We start from the raw sequence: 17,753 nt of genomic DNA on the forward strand, positions 1-17,753 counted from the left end.
GAGCCTTTAGTTGTGGTAATTTTATTTAGAAAACCTTCTTACAATTTGCCCTCATTATTCTTAAGAAAATAACTTTTATACAATCCTCTTTCTTACTATATATATATATATATATATATATATTTGCCTCCAATAACAAACTTATAAAAGAATATCCATTGAAGGAAAAAAAAATGATATAAACATAATTCATTGATATTAAAGAATTGTATTAAACTAGAAAAAATAATATACCTCTCTTACATCAAATATTTATTACAACCTTCTTTTTTTAACAAAAGAAACAACTTTGTGCAAATTCTTGAAGTGTCTAATATTTGCTTAAGTTTAGAATTAGTCTAAAATATTAATTATTAAATTTGATCCAATAAATTATCAGTGAGGATCATAGAGTCTTATATATTTTAACTTTTAATTTTTGAGTTCTTTTTTCATAGATAAAGCTTTTTTTTAATAATCAAGTATTCTATATATATATATATATATATATATATATTTGTCTTCATTACAAATGCTTGCTTTTGGTTCATGTGGATACAAAAGAACAAAATATTTTCTAAAAATATTGATTGGGATAAAAAGAAGCTATAAATACAATTCACATCATCTTCATTAAATATAAACACTTTATTGGTATAAACCTTAAAAGAAAATAAAAATTAATTCCAAATTTTTCTTTGATAAAATGTAGAATATAAAAAAACAAATGTAGTCTAGATGAAGACCAGAAATCCAATGAATAGCTACATTTCATGTACGTGCTTAAGGTCTAGAATTATAGTTTGAACCATAATCCAAAGAGGGTCGTTGTGCACAAGAACGAAGAAGATGAACTCTACAATTTTCAAAACTTGTGGTTGATTGCCTTTCACAGAGTTGAGCTCACAGTGTTAGCCCAAAGTTTGGTAGGTGAATCTCCAAATAGCTCAATAAACACAAAACAAGAATAGAAAAAACAGGATAAACAGAGAGAAAAAGGTAGAAAACAGCCCAAATTGGCTTACAAAGCACAAAATGAAATAGCGAGAGAGAGAGAGAGAGAGAGAGAGGAATGAATAAAATGTATGGAATGTATGGAATGGATGAATGCAATGCAATGCTGGTTGGTCATGGAGGAGTGCGGGACTGCGATGCTTCATGGCCGTGATTCATTGATTCCTTCATTTTCCGACGAAGGAACCTTTTTCTCAACCCAATTCCTTCTACTTCTTCTTGTTTGTTTGTTTGTTTGTTTGTCTGTTTGTGTGTGTGTGTGTGTGTTTGATGGAAGTGTCTCTGTCTGTCTGTTAGTCCGACTGACGGCCGAGTGATTCTCAAGTGTCGTCGTGACATAGCCACTTAAGGCTTTGACCTTTATCTGCGTGGCATCAACGCCCATCGCAGTCGCCCAGACCTGAGATTCCATCCAGCCCCCGGATTTGCACTTCCTACTTGGCTGCTCCAACTTGTGGGTCACCGTCGAATCGCTTGTTCGGCGATGCTGTATGCATGATTCTACCCTTAATTTGGTTCAGGTTCGCGGTATCCGACAATCAGTTGCGATGGTCTACGAACAATTCACCGTTGTTGACAATGTTGTTGACAATGTTGCCTTCATTTTGAGTTTGTTTTCTGAGAGTGGGTGGGGTGTGAGAGTTGTGGCTCTTCGCAAGGTTTCGTTCTCTTTAGGGGTACGAAGTAGTGTGTGATTTTAGGCTAAGTCTTTAGTCTGTGTGATGGTTTTTTTTTCGTCTCTCCGTGGGGGTCGTTTATGAGGGTTAACTGCGTCAGGAATTGCAGCTTGTGCGTCGATGTCAAGTTGCGCATAGTTCTCGGCATTTTGCGATAATTAGAAGCCTTTTCATGGTTCTTCATGCCCTTTCATGCTTTGAACCGGGTTTGAGTAGTTCTTTTGAATGGGGCATTGTTTGAGTTTGACTGATTATCTTGGTAACGAATTCGATTTTGGCGTTTCTATGTCTTGTCATTGTGATGAGAGCAATGTTGATAATTGAATCTCGTTATTGAAGGACATGGTGGTTTAGGTGCTCTCTATTTTCGCCTCAGTGTTGTACGAAACTTACGACGTCGTGCTTATTGCTCTGCACTTACGTCTACAGTGATTGCGCAGCTCATTTATTTCATATTTATGTTGAAGTGAGATTTCACCTGTGCAAGTCGGAATATGAGAACGAGTTCGGATGGGATGGTGAGTTATATATTCTTGAGCACGATGAATTGAGTTTTCATCAGTCACATTGTTGAGGTTTTGATTGTTCGACAGTAGTAAAACAAAGCGAGGGTCAATTGTGATGATCATTGAGGTCAATGAATTACTGTCTTAAGTAGAACTCTTAAACCTAGGGGTTTCAAAAGCATTTTCGTTTCCAATATGGAATTGGGTCGTTGTTTCCAACATGCGGAAGTCTCACACATGCTAATTTATTCTTCTCTGCACGGATATGCCAAAGTGAGTGGAATTTCCTCCTACGATCGTCTTATAAAGATTGGTACAGACTTCAACGAATTTAAATCACACGTCGCTGCTGTCGTCTCAGAGAAGAATTCGAATGCAAGTGCTTTATTCGTAGGTGTGCTTTTCTGAACTTTTGAGGTGCGTTGAAGCATTTTTTCCATTTACACAAACCTCATGCCTGTATTTTACGCTTGATCTTTTTGTCGTGAATGTGGTGTTGATATATGTCAGGTAGCATTTGGAAATGGACATAATGCGGATAGTGACAAACACAGGCACGAGTTCGCGAGCACGTATGAATTGGCCGATTACCGCCAGCTCTTGGTGGTACTGATCTCGCATGCCTATTCCGTAAAAGAGCATTTCGGCTATCAACTTTGGTTTATCTTTTGGTTATGAATCCAATTGCAAATCTGATCGAATCCACGTACTGATGATAGATTCTAAATTGATCGATCTTGACGAAGCAAAGATGGAGTTCAGGGAACGGCAACCTCTACTTCAGACGTCGTCACGAAGTGAGGAGGTAAAGTCTAGGCATATCACTTCGTACCCTTGCATCTCTACTTTCAAGAACATAAGAAAATAAAATTAAATGGAGCGATGGCAATGGATATTTTAATTAATCTGCACTCAATGATTTTGTGTAACTGGAGATGTATGTATACTAGGGTGTTGGCAATGCATCTCCTAACGATTATGTTTCTGTGGACAATTTCGTCAAGTGAGATCACTTAGCAGAGTTGATTTGGCGCTAAATCTGATAGCAAGTGAAATTGCACCTTAAATACAGAAGTTGCAGAGAAGCCGATCCTGGTGGAGCTCATTGACATTCTCGTGGGTAAATCCACTCTTGGAAACTGGAATTCAAAGGCAGCTTCAGCAAGAAGACTTGCTAACCGTACCTCCCGACCTAGCACCTAAATTATGTTGTGGCCAATTATGGAGGTGCTGGGATCAAGAACGCAAATGCCACAGCAATAACCCTTCGCTTCTTTGGGCTATTTTTAACGCCTACGGTCGAGTGTACCTGTTTCTTGGACTTCTTAAGGTGCTCAGTTCATGGTCCAATATATTAACGTTTTATTCAGTCGAATTAAATGGTTTGGCCTATTCGTACATAAATATTAACAATCAATCAGTCAGCGTGTAAAATCATTATGGCTAATAAAGCACACCTTTGTGTATGTTTATTCAACAATTGAACAATCCTGTGTTTCATCTAGTACTCTGACCTCAATCCTTTTTCACGAATAGGCGCATCTTTGTTGCAGTTTATCATCATCATATTGGAGTTTTCGGGACCCATCCTTTTGAACCAGATTCTTAAGTTCCTGCAATCAGGTAAGGATTATCCGCGCAGTGACATATTTTGAGCTTCTAGCTGAGGTGTGATAATTGAGCGACTTAGAGTCATCTGGTGCCACAGGCCCTGAAGTTGGAGCACGGTGGGGTTATATCTGTGCAATTGCGCTTGGATTAGTATCAGTTGTGAGGTATGTGCACATCAGAGCTATCTTTATAATTATATGAATCGATTCTCAAGCTGTAATGCTTTCTTTTCCATCCAGTACATTAGGTTTCAAATCGGGTGTGCAAATGTGACATTTGGGTCGGCGATTAAGTTGCTCCAAATCTGACTCTTGAAATAACATCAAGCATCTCGGCTTGTTCACCTGTGTAGAACTGTGCTGGGCACGCAGTACGAGTATCGTATGGCAAAGCTCAGATTGCAGCTCGAAGCGAGTCTTACTACTATGGTTTACTGCAAGGTAACATGGAATTTTGAATCTTGTTTTTGTACAGTCATATGCAGAATACTATTTCATGTCAAATCTACGTCTTCGGTAAATGGATCATGGAATTAGAGAAACAGTTGGACCTGGATGACACTCGTAGGGATGCTTTAGTAATCTCAAGATAAAATTCATGTTTACGGATACGAGAGTCCGTCCTTTGAAGAATGTTTGCTTTGACGGAAAACTTTCTGGTTACAAACTCGTGAGTCTAAACTAAGTTATTGTACTTTGGTTTCATGTGATTGGCTGGTTGGTTCTTTCGACGACAGGTTCTAGGTTTTCTGTAGATTATCTTTTCCTTAGATCAGTATCGAGTCCATATGTATAGAGTGTTGATCACTTGATGTTTGTACACTTAAATCTTGTTATCTACGTATGATGAGCAGTCGATGTGCGTAAGCTCATACCATCGAAGATCATTTTCAAGTGGAGAAATTCAGACTTACATGTCAGTAGATGCACACCGGGTGATTCAAGTATGTTCTAGTGCCCACGACCTTTGGAGGTACACAATTCTTCTTATCTTCAACTCCATACCGTATCACTCATAGTCCCTTTCTGCTATCTCTACTCTGCTAGATCGTCATGTTCTGTAAATTTTTTCAGGATTTTATGTTCTATATTTTTTCTGTTCGATATTGGTATTTCTATCAGCTTTAGTCACAACCTAATCTCCTTGAGTGGGTTTGGATGCTCTGGTGTATATATATCATCAGCGTACCATTGCAGATAGCTGTGGCCCTTGGAATGCTCTACATGCAAGTTAAGTTCGCTTTTTTGGCCGGTCTTGCAGTTATCATCCTCTTAATACCTGGTGAGAGATAGCTAAGCCATTGCACCAAGTTTGCTAACATGCTAGAATAATGAGATCATTCGTCATCGTGCCCAGCGGGTAGCGTGGCTTCCTTTTACAGTCTGCATAGTTATAACAATTACTGATTGTAGGTTACTCCAGCACTACTTGCCTACCCTCGCTTTGATGGGTACAGTGGTACTTATTGCTCTTGAAACATCTTTACTCTGTAAAATTCTGAATTCGATGAGAATGCGATTAACTGACCAGCTTTCATTTCTTTCACTACGTTTGATGGTTTAGGACAGAGTCGTATTATTGAGCTTCCTTTATTATCCTTTTAAGGCTATCTTTGAGGTCTAGCGGCTGCTATCTGAATCATGGTGAAATTTGCTGTGCTGTGCACAATTTTTATTAGTGAATCGCATCATCGCTTTGAAAATTGCGACATCAAGTGAGAAAATGATGAAGGAGAAAGATGAAAGGTATTACTTTTTAAACTTACCTTTAGCTTGTACTCCCCCCTTTCGCTGCTTTTCTCAGAACGGAGACTTTCGTGCAAATGTTCCCTTTTCAGTTGATCATGAATTTGGAGCACACGATCACGTACGCAGAATCCATCATCGTGTGTGTGTGTCTTTTATTTCTTTGTATATGTATGCATTCTCTCTCGTCGAATGCATGTTCAATGACTTAAATGTTAGAGAATTGATGTCTTTGTACTGATTCTACTTGTTCAAGAACATCTCCCATGTTTTAACGCCTTAATGTCCGACGCGTCGTAGAGACTTCTATGCCGAAAGCAACGAAGGTAACAGATTTCTGAGCTCGTTTTCGAATATGGGAATCTGGTTACCAAGACCTACCATCTTGGAGCGTTCAAGAACAGGCATCATGTATAATTGTGATAAGTACCATATGCTTTATCTCATGTAATATCAATATTCATAAACCCTTGATGTACTCCTTCCTGGCTGTGCAGGGTGAGGATGATGGGTGAACTTCTGCAGTACATTCGCACCATCAAGATGTATACTTGGGAGCACATTTTTGTGTCTCGAATCATGGAGACACGAACTCGGGAAATGAAACAGTTGGCTGTATGTGAAGCATTACGCATCTGTTCACAATAATAAAATTGTTTATGTATTCTTTGAATTTCTCTGAATTTTTTGATGTTCTGCTGAAAAGAGGTATTTTATTTATTTATTTGTATCTTTGTATTTATTCATTCTAACTTTATAAAATTTAACTATTGAATAATAGCTGTTATATAAGTGTTGATAGCTTGTGGAATGTGATCAGGTCAAAAAATATATGGATGCGTTTTGTGTCTACTTTTGGGAAGGAACGCCGGTGCTTTTCACCATCTTCACTTTTGGTCTTTTCGTGGTCACGGGACACACCCTAGATGCAGCAACGGTACTTTAGGAACCCTGAAATGCAACATGCTGAAAATCTGAGTGTCTTGTCGTTATCTGCCTCGAGATTCATTGTTTTCTTTGTGCTTCTTAGTAACTTTTTATTTAATGTATCCTTTAGCTCTTGCCCATCATTTTTTTTTTTTTTTTTTTTTTTTTTTTGCGTGCGTGTGTGTTCATGGTGTTGTTGCATTACACTGAAAGACAAATGACCTTTGGCTGATAGTACTTGCGCATTCCCAGGCGTTCACAAGTCTTGCTCTCTTTGATATTCTGACGGCCCCTCTTAATATCTTTCCATGGGTGATCAACAGTATCATTGAGGTACCATCTTACTATTCACTGCTTATGATGTGTTGTTGTTGTTGTTGTTGTTTTTTGTCTAGTTTTTCAAGAAAATTTAAACTTTTAGTTCTTCGTTTTTGACTTTTTGGGAACCGTGTAAGCATTATATTCCTCGCTGTTTTTTTGAGCTTTATTTCTGGTCTTTAATGAATATTGGTCGGTTACATGCAGTAGGAGTCGAGTAATTGAGTGCGTAGTTGTCGGTCTAATGATGATGCCTAGTATATTGAATGTTTGCTGGCTATTTTTGACGCTTTCGAGCTGTCAGATTATTGTGAGTAGTGATGATGTTTTGGACTTCAGGATATTCTCAGGTGCATTCACTTAATCTTTCTAACACTGAGTCAACTTTCTCAATATTGATTCAATGCAGGCCCAAGTCTCTCTCAGACGTCTTTGTCGGTATTTATGTTGCCCTGATACTGATTGCAATTGGACGATTAGCATTTTTGAAACCATACATGAAGAGAATGTCACTGATTCCTCCTACGTGCCGAATGCAATTTCAAGTATTTTTAGTAGTCACGAAGGGAACATTCCGGAGGAAAACGCCCACGGACAAGCAGTTTTAGTTGAAGATGCAGCTTTTACGTGGTCTAACGAGGATGATGCGTTGATCACATTGACTGATTTGTCGCTAACCATACCACAAGGTTCTCTAGTTGTCATACTGGGAAAGGTGACCAACCTAGAGCCTCTTCTGCCTTCTTCCTCAATCTAACCAGCAATAGTTTCGCTGGGAGGCATTACCCTAAGATTCTGTTAATAGGAGCGATCTACTCTTTCTATGCCTACTTTGATCTGTCCCTGAATTCAGCTTTTTATAGTCTTGATGCAGGTCTCATCAAGCTGATAGGAAGTATGATTGAGCACAGTTTTGAACGTTGATTTTGATGGTTCACAGGTAGGAGCTGGTAAATCATCCTTATTGGAAGCTCTTTTGGGAGAAATGCGCTGCCTGAAGGGCCAAGCTCGCATGACTGGCTCTGTTGCTTATGTGGCCCAGGTTTGGCACTAATCGATGCTGCAAATTGAATTGCAAGTGTTTGAACGATTGCCGTCCATATTAATCAGCTTATTGAGGGTTACTTGTTACTCCACAATCTTCCGCACAATGAAACATTTTCAGAATTTTTGGTAGCAGTTAAAAGATATGCGTTGCTCTTATCTGTTGCAAGTTGCCACTGCTTCTCCATTGCTTCTCATGAAATAGCAGGAAACATTTTGCCCTATAAGTCATGACTGTCTCTACTGTTAAACGTTGTGAACATGCTTATTCATTCTCTATAAATGATGGACTTTGCATTGATGATTATTTGAGTGATACAGACACCATGGATCCAATCAGGAACGGTTCGTGACATTATCCTCTTTGGGTCTCGGTATGATGCTGAGAGGTGATCATCTGATTCTTCTTCATAACGATTTAATACTATCCAAGTTTCATCTCGCATCATTGTAATCTCTTGAAATGTATTCTGATATAATGATGGTGGTCTAGAACTTGCAACTTAGAGGATATGATTCGTAGGGGACACATTTACTTTTCTCATAGATTTCTTCCGATATCTATCGAAATCAATATTTATCAACGTGCGCATCCTATAATTTTACCTGTGAAGGCGTACACCTCATTTGGCTTGTTGATCCTCCAATTACTCAATGTCTCACAGAGCATATTATTGCGATTCTATCATTTATCCCTGAGAATCCTCCTAGACAGGAGATTATGATTGTCCTAAACCATCCAACTTGATCAGGTACAACCATGTTGTGATGGCATGCGCACTAGGGGAGGATATCCAGAACATGCAGGGGGGGGACATGGCTGAAATTGCTGAGCAGGGATCCAACCTCTCAGGCGGTCAGAAAGCTCGGCTCGCTCTCGCTCGGTACCATCCAACTATTTTTAAAGATCTGTGAAGTTTGTCTTGCAAAATGTATGTTAAGTATATAATCTGCTCTTGATTTGTGGGCAGAGCCTTATACCAGGATCGCGAAATCTATATCCTGGATGACCCCTTGAGTGCTGTGGACGCACATGTGGGAAATTGGCTGCTACATAATCCGATAGCTGGTCTGGCTAAGAAGGGGAAGACATGTATACTCTGTACGTATCATCCTGAGGTAGTTCACTTGGTACTTGTCCTTGCATCATGAAATCTCAGCCTTTTCTGAAGCGTGGTATTGGAACTTAAACAGGAACGGCAAATGTGGTTGTACCTCTCCGTTGTTGTGTGGCTAATGAGTGATTGCTCGATACTTTTGCAGGCAATTTCTGTCGCAGATCTGGTGATTCAACTGGAAAATGGTTGTTTGACTTATCATGGAAAAAGTTCTGGTCTGCAATCGTCATTATCAGGCAACGAATTATCAAACCAGAAGAGGACGGTACCCAAACTTCACTCTCCTCTAATCGAAATTCTTGAGGAAGCCCCAGTTACTGAAGGTAAATGATCTGCACTTTCATGTTCACCTATTCGTGATTTTTTTAATACAGTTGGACTACATCCAAAAACAGAATATCCGATTCATGTTTAATGTTTTATTTATGTAGCAATGTGTAGTTGGCAGCATGATTGATAAACAAGATTCTCCGAGGGGTTCTAGCTCTTTCCTATCCCCAGCAAATCCGATTCCTCTCAACCAGGTTGAAGATGTGAAGGGCGAAGTCATACTCGTTGATAACGAGCGGACACTGGATTTGGACGACGGTCATAATACCAGAAATATAGGTGATACAGAAACTTGTGACATTTCTGTGTCGTGCGTGATGCCGCCAGTGCCACTGATTGAGGAGGAAACTCGGAAAGCAGGGCATGTGCAGGCATCTGTCTATCGGTAAGTGACTTTTGTTTGCTGATACTGGGTGTTTTAAATAAAAAGAAAACTGACACAGTTTTTCTCGACCGCGTATGTTGGATGTTTTTGACACCAATTTTCGACAATACCGTAATTCGAGCTTAAATTGAAACTTGTTCTCCAATTTCAAACTTCAGTTCGTTATTGACTGGATTGATTGATTATGTTGCTGGAAAGATATAAGTTCTGGTGTAACGGATTTGTCATTGGTAGTGGATTGCAGTGCATATTGGGCTTTCACAGGTTGGTGGATAGTAGTCATCATATTAGTGAGTACTACTCTTATGCAAGGAACACAAAATGGTGGTGATTTATGGCTCTCTTATTGGGTCGATCACAGTAATGACGGTCTGCATTCCACGACCTTCTATCTTGTGAGGCTTAAACCGATTTTATTCTCAAATTCTAAATATGTGGGTTAATTATGAATCGTGTGTGAGCTGCTGTAAACCTCTGCAAGTACAAATAGAAGTTTTCTATACACATATACACATATACCACCAAGGAAATTAATTCATTCTTCGGTAAACCTTAATGACATTGGTGCGGTTCATTCTAACTTCCTATACTGACTGCCTCCTTTTTCTCCCTCTAACTTTGTTTCTGCTTTTCATGCGATAGCAAATGCTCTGATTTTCCATTTCTTCTAGTCTATATATATAGCGATAATAATTAGTTGGTACTCTGGAGACGTCAACAGAAAGTGATGCTGGTGCTGGGTGGACTTCACTCACTCTTTACTTTAGCTCGCTCATTTTCATTTGCGTATGGAGGTCTTCGAGCAGCCCATCAGATGCATCATGTTCTATTGCAGAAAGTCATTTCAGCTCCCATTACTTTCTTTGATCGCAATCCTCGCGGTCGCATATTGAATAGGTAAATAATCTGAAAACCAGAAGCAACACTTTTAAGTGCAACTGCAGCCTGAGTGATACGAGTCTGAGTCTTGATCGTCTGGAAGAGTTTAAAATAAGGTGGCAAGATATAACTAACAAGTAGTACTGTGCATGACAGTATTTAGAGCAAGTTCTTGTCCGCGTGCATCGTACTTCTGCTTTCGTTATTCCAAGAACCATAATTTATGCTGAAACATTTGCAGGTTCTCGTCGGACCAGTTTTCCGTAGATGACTCGCTACCTTTTATAGCCAACATCCTGCTTGCTAACGTCTTTGTCCTGATTGGGATTTGTCTAGTTCTCTTCTACATTCAGGTAAAATATTTTCCGAAATAAGTTACTTCCATCCCATTGATCATCGGTGTAATCGGTTCTTTGAAAAGGCATGATTTCAATGGGGTGAATTTGGAGACTTCAAATTTTCGGGACATGACTTGACTTCGGTTGAATGCTGCTGGTGCAGCGGGCACTTTTATTGACGATGCTGCCACTCAGCTATTTCTTCTTTAAATTGCAGGTCTACTTTCCACCTTCATAGTAAATTTGCTGACTGCTGAACTTGGGGTCAACAGTCCTGCGACGCTGTGCCTGGATTGTTCCCGTTACTTAAATGTAGGCTCATTTATTTAGTTTGTCCTGAAATTGTCATGTTCCTGCTTATTACTTTTTAAGAAGGGGCTTGTCTTTGTCATATTTATGATATCCAAATCCTGTTTGTCTCTCATATCCAATTCCCTTCTGAAAACTGATGTGCATGATAAAATTGACGACATGTGCTGAAGCGTTTTAGTTCTTATACAATCATCGCAGAGGTACTACCGCGAAACCTCTCGTGAACTGCGGAGACTGGAGAGTGTATTTCGATCTCCCGTGTATACTTCTTTCACAGAAATGCTTGAGGGATGTGCAACGATCCGAGCATTTGGGGCGCAGGTGAGTAGACTCATAGTCCCACTTGTATATGAATTAAAGTCTAACATGTTACATTTTGATACTATTAGCGAGTGTTTAATTTTCTCTTGGAGCTTATGGAATTGAACTCGAAGAAGTATTCTGTGTTCCAAAAAGCACCAATTTTCACTGAAGTGCATATTCGCAAAAACTTCACATGTCTGTGTTAACAGTGGAGATTCCTTTTCTTTGATGAGGTTTTACTAGCTACTTCTACTGAATATTCTGAGTTCAGGACGCTTCCTTATAAAAAGCCATGAACTTCTTGTGACGTGGATCTCTGGCAATTGTAACGTTGTTACCAGACTGCATTCGCGGCCAAAAATTGGAAAAATGTTGCAGATCGGCAGAAGGGATCATACGCGGAAATGGCTGCAAGTCTATGGCTGGCATTTCGACTTGAGGTAGGATATTTACACGCCTCCCGTGTCTTCGTTCTTTACGTTCCATCGTCAAAAAACAGACGGAATTTCAGCCTCATAATATATTCTATTTTTTATTCATTCGTCTGTTTTTATTATAAAAGAGATGCTTACGTATCTTAATGTTGGAACAAAGGAGTAACATGATGCAGTAATTTTTTTCCAGTTCGTAGCCATTCTGCTCAGAAACAAGCGTTAGTGTATGGAACGTAACTAAAATTTTAACAAATGAATACATGAATTTTGGTAAGTTTGAGGACAAAAAGAACCGTACTTGCGCCACCAGAAGTGAGATTATGAATTCTGGATCGTCGGAATCATAGGATTTAACCGGAACGTATATCAGTAGTTTCAAAGTAAGAGGTAAAATTTCAGCAACCAACTACCCCAGATAGAAGCTGGTATACTGCTCAAATCAATAATGTGCTTATGTGCCGTGTGCAGATCATAGCGTCTGCACTCACAGGCCTCATATGTGTCATGGCTGTGGTCAGTCATATTTATTCTCAGGCTCATTTTGCAGCTACATCGGCCGGCATGGTACATCTGCTAACCCTGTCTATTAAGGAACTCTTTGCACAAGCCCCACGTAGATGAAGTAATAACAGAGACAGAATGTACTGAATTTCAGACGCGTGATGCATCAAAAAATCAGTACATTCTCGTTTCAGTTAAAAATACAGGATGTAAAAGATATATATCCTAAGTCATTCTTTCTCTCAATGATTAACTTCCTGTCTGGATGTCAGGTGGGACTTTGCTTGTCTTATGTCACGCCAATAATTGGTCTTCTCAGTGGTATTATGACAACTTTCACTGAGACTGAGCAAGAGATGGTATCAGTGGAACGAATTCAGCAGGTATGGTGTGCTAAGTGATCATTTGAGTGGAATCTGTGAGACACCATTCCAGATCTCAAGTACCACATGTGATTTGATCATGCTGAGGATAGGGTTTGGTACTATCGCACAGTCCAGCATACTCTTTATAACAACGATACACTGTGAACCTGGCAGTATATGGATGTGCCAGAGGAGAATGACCAAAGTGATCATGAAGTGAGTCCGTCGTGGCCAGTAGAAGGTGCCGTAAATTTCAATCATGTTAGCTTAATTTATCGTCCCGGGTTGCCTCTCGCCCTAAACGACGTTTCGTTCTTTATTCAGCCACGCGAACATGTAAGTTACCGCTCCCAACTAATTTTTAGACTACTGCAGTATTTTTAGTCAAGTACTAGGATTGATTCCTCTCGAGTAAATGTTAGGAGTGCAAACGTTATATATGAAAAATGTGTACTGTTTCAGATTTGCAAGGCGTCGCAGGCTCCTATCGGAAGCTATTACAGCGACTAACATTTTTCAGCTGCTTGACTCACTAGTTATCACCCGATTCAATTGTACATTTTCTTTTAAAAATATGATTCAAGAGATTCGACTAAAATGACTGTGCTCGAGTTGCAGATTGGTATTGCTGGAAGAACAGGAGCCGGGAAGTCGAGCGTCCTTAATAGTCTCTTTCGTTTGACACCAATTTGTTCAGGAAGTATTGTGATTGATGGAATCAATGTATCTGGCGTTCCTCTTCAGCGCCTTCGATCCTCGCTCACAATTGTTCCCCAAAGTTCCTTTCTTTTTGGTGGAAATATACGGTCAGCACAGGGATTTGCATTGTCCTTGCTCATGTAGAATGCTTTCGAACCTTCTGAATGCCACCATTGATATTAATCTTCTCATGACGGGGATGATTTGTATATATGCAGGGAAAATTTGGATCCCATGAGCCGTGCCACCGATGCCAGATTGTGGGAGGTTCTTGAACTGTGTCACTTGAAAGAAGCTGTTGAGTCTGTTGGGGGTTTGAGTGGAAATGTGGTAGAGGGTGGGGAGACCCTTTCGCAAGGGCAGAGACAGCTTCTATGCCTAGCTCGCTCACTTCTGGGAACTGCACGCGTAAGCCGTGACGTTCATTCACTTTCCCATATCAAAAGGCCACGTCGTTAATATGTCTTATGATAGTTGCAGAAGGTATTCATCAGTTTGATAAATTGATCCAATGCTCTGCAGATATTGTGCCTGGACGAATGCACTGCCAACGTGGATCCTGAAACGAACGCACTGTTGAAGAAGACAGTGGCGAAAGAGTGTGCTAACATGACAGTTATAACCATAGCCCATCGAATCTCCACCATCATTGACTTACACCGAGTTCTGATCATGGAGCAGGGAAGAATGGTTCGTATCTCTTCCTCTATCGGCATCTTCTTATATCTTATTATTTTCGTACTAGTCGAAAATTGTCCCTGGTCAAATGAGAAATGCAGTACTGGAGAGCTTTAGCAAAACATTTCAAAAGGGAAATTTACCCGTCTAAAGTACCTGGTGAGGATTTCCAACACCCATCTAGTTTAGAGCCGAAAGTAGAAGTGAAAAAAGTTTCGATTTTTTTTTAAGTCTACGCAAGGTAACGAGTGATGCCATCAAGTTCAGACATGGATGTGGCTAATGATCAGTTAATATGTTAACATGCAATTGAAGCTAAAATAACACATATTCCATTTCTAGTGTTTCCCTTTGATACAAATTCTGATACAATCCTACGTGATGGCAGGTTGAAGCAGGCTGCCCCAAAGACCTTCTGGCAAACGTCCACTCTAGATTCTTTGGTCTCGCCAATGCATCTCAAGCATGATGCCGGATCAGCAGGAACCCAATCTCAGTTCTTACTGCGGCTCATTAAATACATTTCGATCGTACAAACTCTAGATGCAGCCTAAGAAGAGGCGCTCCTACTCATCTACCACCAGGTTGCAGGGTTTTTTCTCATCAATTTTAGCTACAACGTGATCTTTTGACACCCTTCGTCTCTCTGCTTAATATCTGAACAGCTGGGCAACCTCCCCAAGTAGCTGAAAGTATCAAACGCAAAGCAATAACACAACGAAAGCCCGTTCCCATGTAATTTTAGTTCAATGTGTGTTGGGGTTCCCACAAAATTGATTGAAGACAGTAATTATAGTTTAAAATCTTGCATGTGTGGCATAAAGGAATTCAATAACAGTTGAAGTCATCACAATTCTTTCTTTTGTTGAAATCACTCAACACTCCATATACATATTCACATTGAGAGCCAAGGTGAATCCACCAAGATGGGCATTAGGAGGTGAATTTTTGAAGTAAATGTTCATCTGATTTTCAATAAAACTTAATATTAAACCTAAAAAAATTACATCTTTAAGCTGTTATATCAATAGTTCTAATTGACTCTAGATTTTCTGGTGAGGTTCAAAATTTTCAAGAATTTTCCTTGTTATTAATATAAAGAACAAATTATATGATAATTTTAATGAACTTTGTGATATATATATATATATATATATATGTATTATAAAAAATTAAACCACATAAAAATACTATAAAGCTTTGAAAATAATTGTGTGTGTTTTAAGGATGACATGACTATCTATGAGTAATATATTTAAATACAATAAAATGTTGGAGCTTATTAAAGAGTTTTTTTTTTTTTTTTTATAGCTTTAAATGTAAAAAATTGTCAAAAATTTCATATTTGGTCTTGTAATTTTTGTCATTAGCAAAAACTCTTCATTATTCATTGCTTAAAAGAAAAATTATCTTTTTTTCTTTCAAATCAAATATATTCAAGTATTGTAATGGATTTAATTATGAAAATCTCTAACTTATATTCTTATAACTTTACTTTTGAAAAATTATTTTATTAAAACAAAGTTGCATATTTTAAAACTTACTAAAAATATTTAACAGTAAATAATTTAAATTCTTGTTTAATAATATATGTATTAATATTACATATTTTTAATTTATATGATATTTAATAGAGAATCTTTAAAAGAATCTTTTAAATGTATTAAATATATATTTTTAATTAATAATATATATGTAAGATACAACTAGAGTGTTATTACAATTTTAAAATAGATTTTTGATACTTAGATTTTAAAATGCCTATTATCTATAATTATAAAGAATATCTATCAAACTTTGTAGCATATAATATTTAAAAAATCTTCAAGTTTATTGAATTTAGTAGCAATTTGAGTATATTTTTATGGAACTATTTTATAAAAAGAGATATAATATAATTTATAAGGTTTTCTTATTTGACTTAACTATAGTGTGGATATTTCCTCCCTTGAGAAGATCTAGCTTCAACTTGAGAATAATCTTGTAAATGTTGCAAGAGTTGGAATATTTGATCTGGTAGTAGTGATAAAGAAAGCTCCAATTCTGCCTCTACTTTGAGATTTGTGATCTAAAGTCTCTCTAAACACTCTACAATTTGATATATTGGATCACAAACTAGATACACTAAATTTTAAGCTTGCTGTGAGCAATACTTGCTTTCTTTTTATATACAACATTCTAGTAGTAGCTTCATAGAAAAGTCATCCTAAATTAGGTTTAGATTTTTGAAGAGAGCATTGATGAAACTTCTATATCTTTTACAGTGCATTAACTAGATTTTTTGCTAATTTTTACATATGCTCATTAATATTGTAACTGTACTGATGAATAAAATATTCCAACTTACCTCTTGTTTGTTGAGAATCAAGGACCTTTTTTACCTCATATTCTATATGATTATCTATTTCAATATAAGGCAGTGATAGTTGTATTTTTTTTTTTTTTAAATAGTTGATTTTGTATATGTCTCTAAGTAAAAAATATGAAAGACTAGATGTACCTTCATAGATGTGGATAGTTCCAACAAATAAGATACTAGATTGATTTGCTTTTGTATACAAAATGGTCTTAGACTTTGGTAGTCTAATTTATTGCAAGGTTGATTGGTCTTGATATTTTGTCAAAGAAGCCTTATTTATTTTTAACTTGAAAAGTAAGGAATTTCTTTTTAAATTCATCTAAAGATGCTTCATAAGAATCTTAAGCTACTTATAAATAGAGCTTCAAAGTTGTCTAGAGCTATGAGAATTTTTTTGCAAGATCTTCAGCTATTAGATTTTCATACTTTGATGTACCTAATAAATCAAGCTTTGAATAATAACTATAATTGGCATGAAATCGTATTTGTAGAGTGAAAGCATGAGGAGTATTATTATAAGCAAATTTTGTAAAAGATAAATATAAAGTTCAATTATCCTATTGATAATTGATGGCGTATGACAAATATAGCTCTAAAACTTAATTGATATGTTTTGTTTCACCATTGGTTTGAAGATAGAAGGTAGAAGAAAGTTTGATATCTACCTTCAATATTTCAAAAAATAAATTTTAAAAATTTGATATTAATTGAGGTCTTTGATTAAAAATGATATTAAATATGCCATGATATCGATATATATTATCAAAAAAGAGTCTTGCTGTTTCTTCTCCAGAAATCATCTTTTTGCATAAGACAAAATGAGACATCTTTAAAAGGTGATCTACAACAATCTAGATAGCATCAAATGTAGATAATGGTGGCAGATCAATAATGAAATCCATTGATACTGAAGGCCATGGTCACTTTGGAATTGGCATTGGCAATAGAAGTTCAAAAAACCAATGTTGAAAATTCTTAGATCTTCAACAGATGTCACACAAGAAGACAAAGTCCTTCATGGTCTTTTATATTTGAGACCACCAAAAATCTTGAAAAATAAGCTCTAATGTTTTGTTAATTCTAAAATATTTTTTAGCTAGAAAATTATGATTAGATTAAAGAATATGAAGTTGTATTGGTTCTTTTAGAATATATAAATGATCTTCAAAATATAAAAGATATTTTACAAATTTAAATTTATTTTTATTAGAATGCTGCTCAATATTACAAA

The 17,753-nt window shown here is 37.4% G+C and overlaps 1 protein-coding gene and 1 long non-coding RNA gene across 7 annotated transcripts; one reads left to right on the forward strand and one right to left on the reverse strand.

Annotated features, from left to right (window-relative positions):
* Positions 1 to 1,152: 1,152 nt before the first annotated feature.
* LOC112275137 (ABC transporter C family member 13) lies at positions 1,153 to 15,016 on the forward strand. 6 transcript variants are annotated; one of them, XM_024505200.3, is made up of 35 exons: positions 1,154 to 1,514; positions 2,111 to 2,188; positions 2,451 to 2,570; positions 2,687 to 2,782; positions 2,896 to 2,981; positions 3,249 to 3,506; positions 3,730 to 3,799; positions 3,885 to 3,951; positions 4,140 to 4,227; positions 4,641 to 4,759; positions 4,971 to 5,068; positions 5,466 to 5,532; positions 6,030 to 6,147; positions 6,353 to 6,469; positions 6,712 to 6,792; positions 7,187 to 7,492; positions 7,718 to 7,819; positions 8,143 to 8,210; positions 8,574 to 8,705; positions 8,793 to 8,940; positions 9,085 to 9,262; positions 9,381 to 9,654; positions 9,899 to 10,049; positions 10,376 to 10,551; positions 10,775 to 10,886; positions 11,035 to 11,088; positions 11,382 to 11,504; positions 11,828 to 11,926; positions 12,389 to 12,484; positions 12,694 to 12,804; positions 12,961 to 13,122; positions 13,405 to 13,592; positions 13,704 to 13,893; positions 14,008 to 14,175; positions 14,552 to 15,016. In XM_024505200.3, the coding sequence occupies exons 5-35, from the start codon at positions 2,928 to 2,930 to the stop codon at positions 14,630 to 14,632; spliced, it is 4,056 nt and encodes a 1,351-aa protein (XP_024360968.1). In that variant the 5' UTR covers positions 1,154 to 1,514; positions 2,111 to 2,188; positions 2,451 to 2,570; positions 2,687 to 2,782; positions 2,896 to 2,927; the 3' UTR covers positions 14,633 to 15,016. The 6 variants fall into 6 exon arrangements, with proteins under 6 accessions (XP_073386327.1, XP_024360968.1, XP_024360969.1 ...); XM_024505201.3 differs by having other exon boundaries at positions 1,154 to 1,482; XM_073530226.2 differs by having other exon boundaries at positions 1,153 to 2,188; positions 10,490 to 10,551.
* On the reverse strand, positions 10,272 to 12,394 carry LOC149986626 (uncharacterized). Its single transcript, XR_016499963.1, has 2 exons — positions 12,219 to 12,394; positions 10,272 to 12,122 (listed from the first exon to the last, which is right to left on the reverse strand). It is a non-coding gene; the product is annotated as an uncharacterized LOC149986626 (long non-coding RNA).
* Positions 15,017 to 17,753: the final 2,737 nt, after the last annotated feature.

This window comes from Physcomitrium patens, chromosome 22 (assembly GCF_059467195.1).
Source record: "Physcomitrium patens ecotype Gransden chromosome 22, ASM5946719v1, whole genome shotgun sequence".
In the NCBI taxonomy this organism is placed as follows: Eukaryota; Viridiplantae; Streptophyta; class Bryopsida; order Funariales; family Funariaceae; genus Physcomitrium; species Physcomitrium patens.

Excerpts from the sequence above, each read along its gene's own strand:
- LOC112275137 (XM_024505200.3), top strand. The coding sequence starts at position 2,928 with ATGGAGTTCAGGGAACGGCAACCTCTACTTCAGACGTCGTCACGAAGT. Across the intron at positions 7,493-7,717 it reads TAGTTGTCATACTGGGAAAG|GTAGGAGCTGGTAAATCATC; the intron begins GTGACCAACCTA and ends GATGGTTCACAG. Across the intron at positions 8,211-8,573 it reads TCTCGGTATGATGCTGAGAG|GTACAACCATGTTGTGATGG; the intron begins GTGATCATCTGA and ends CAACTTGATCAG.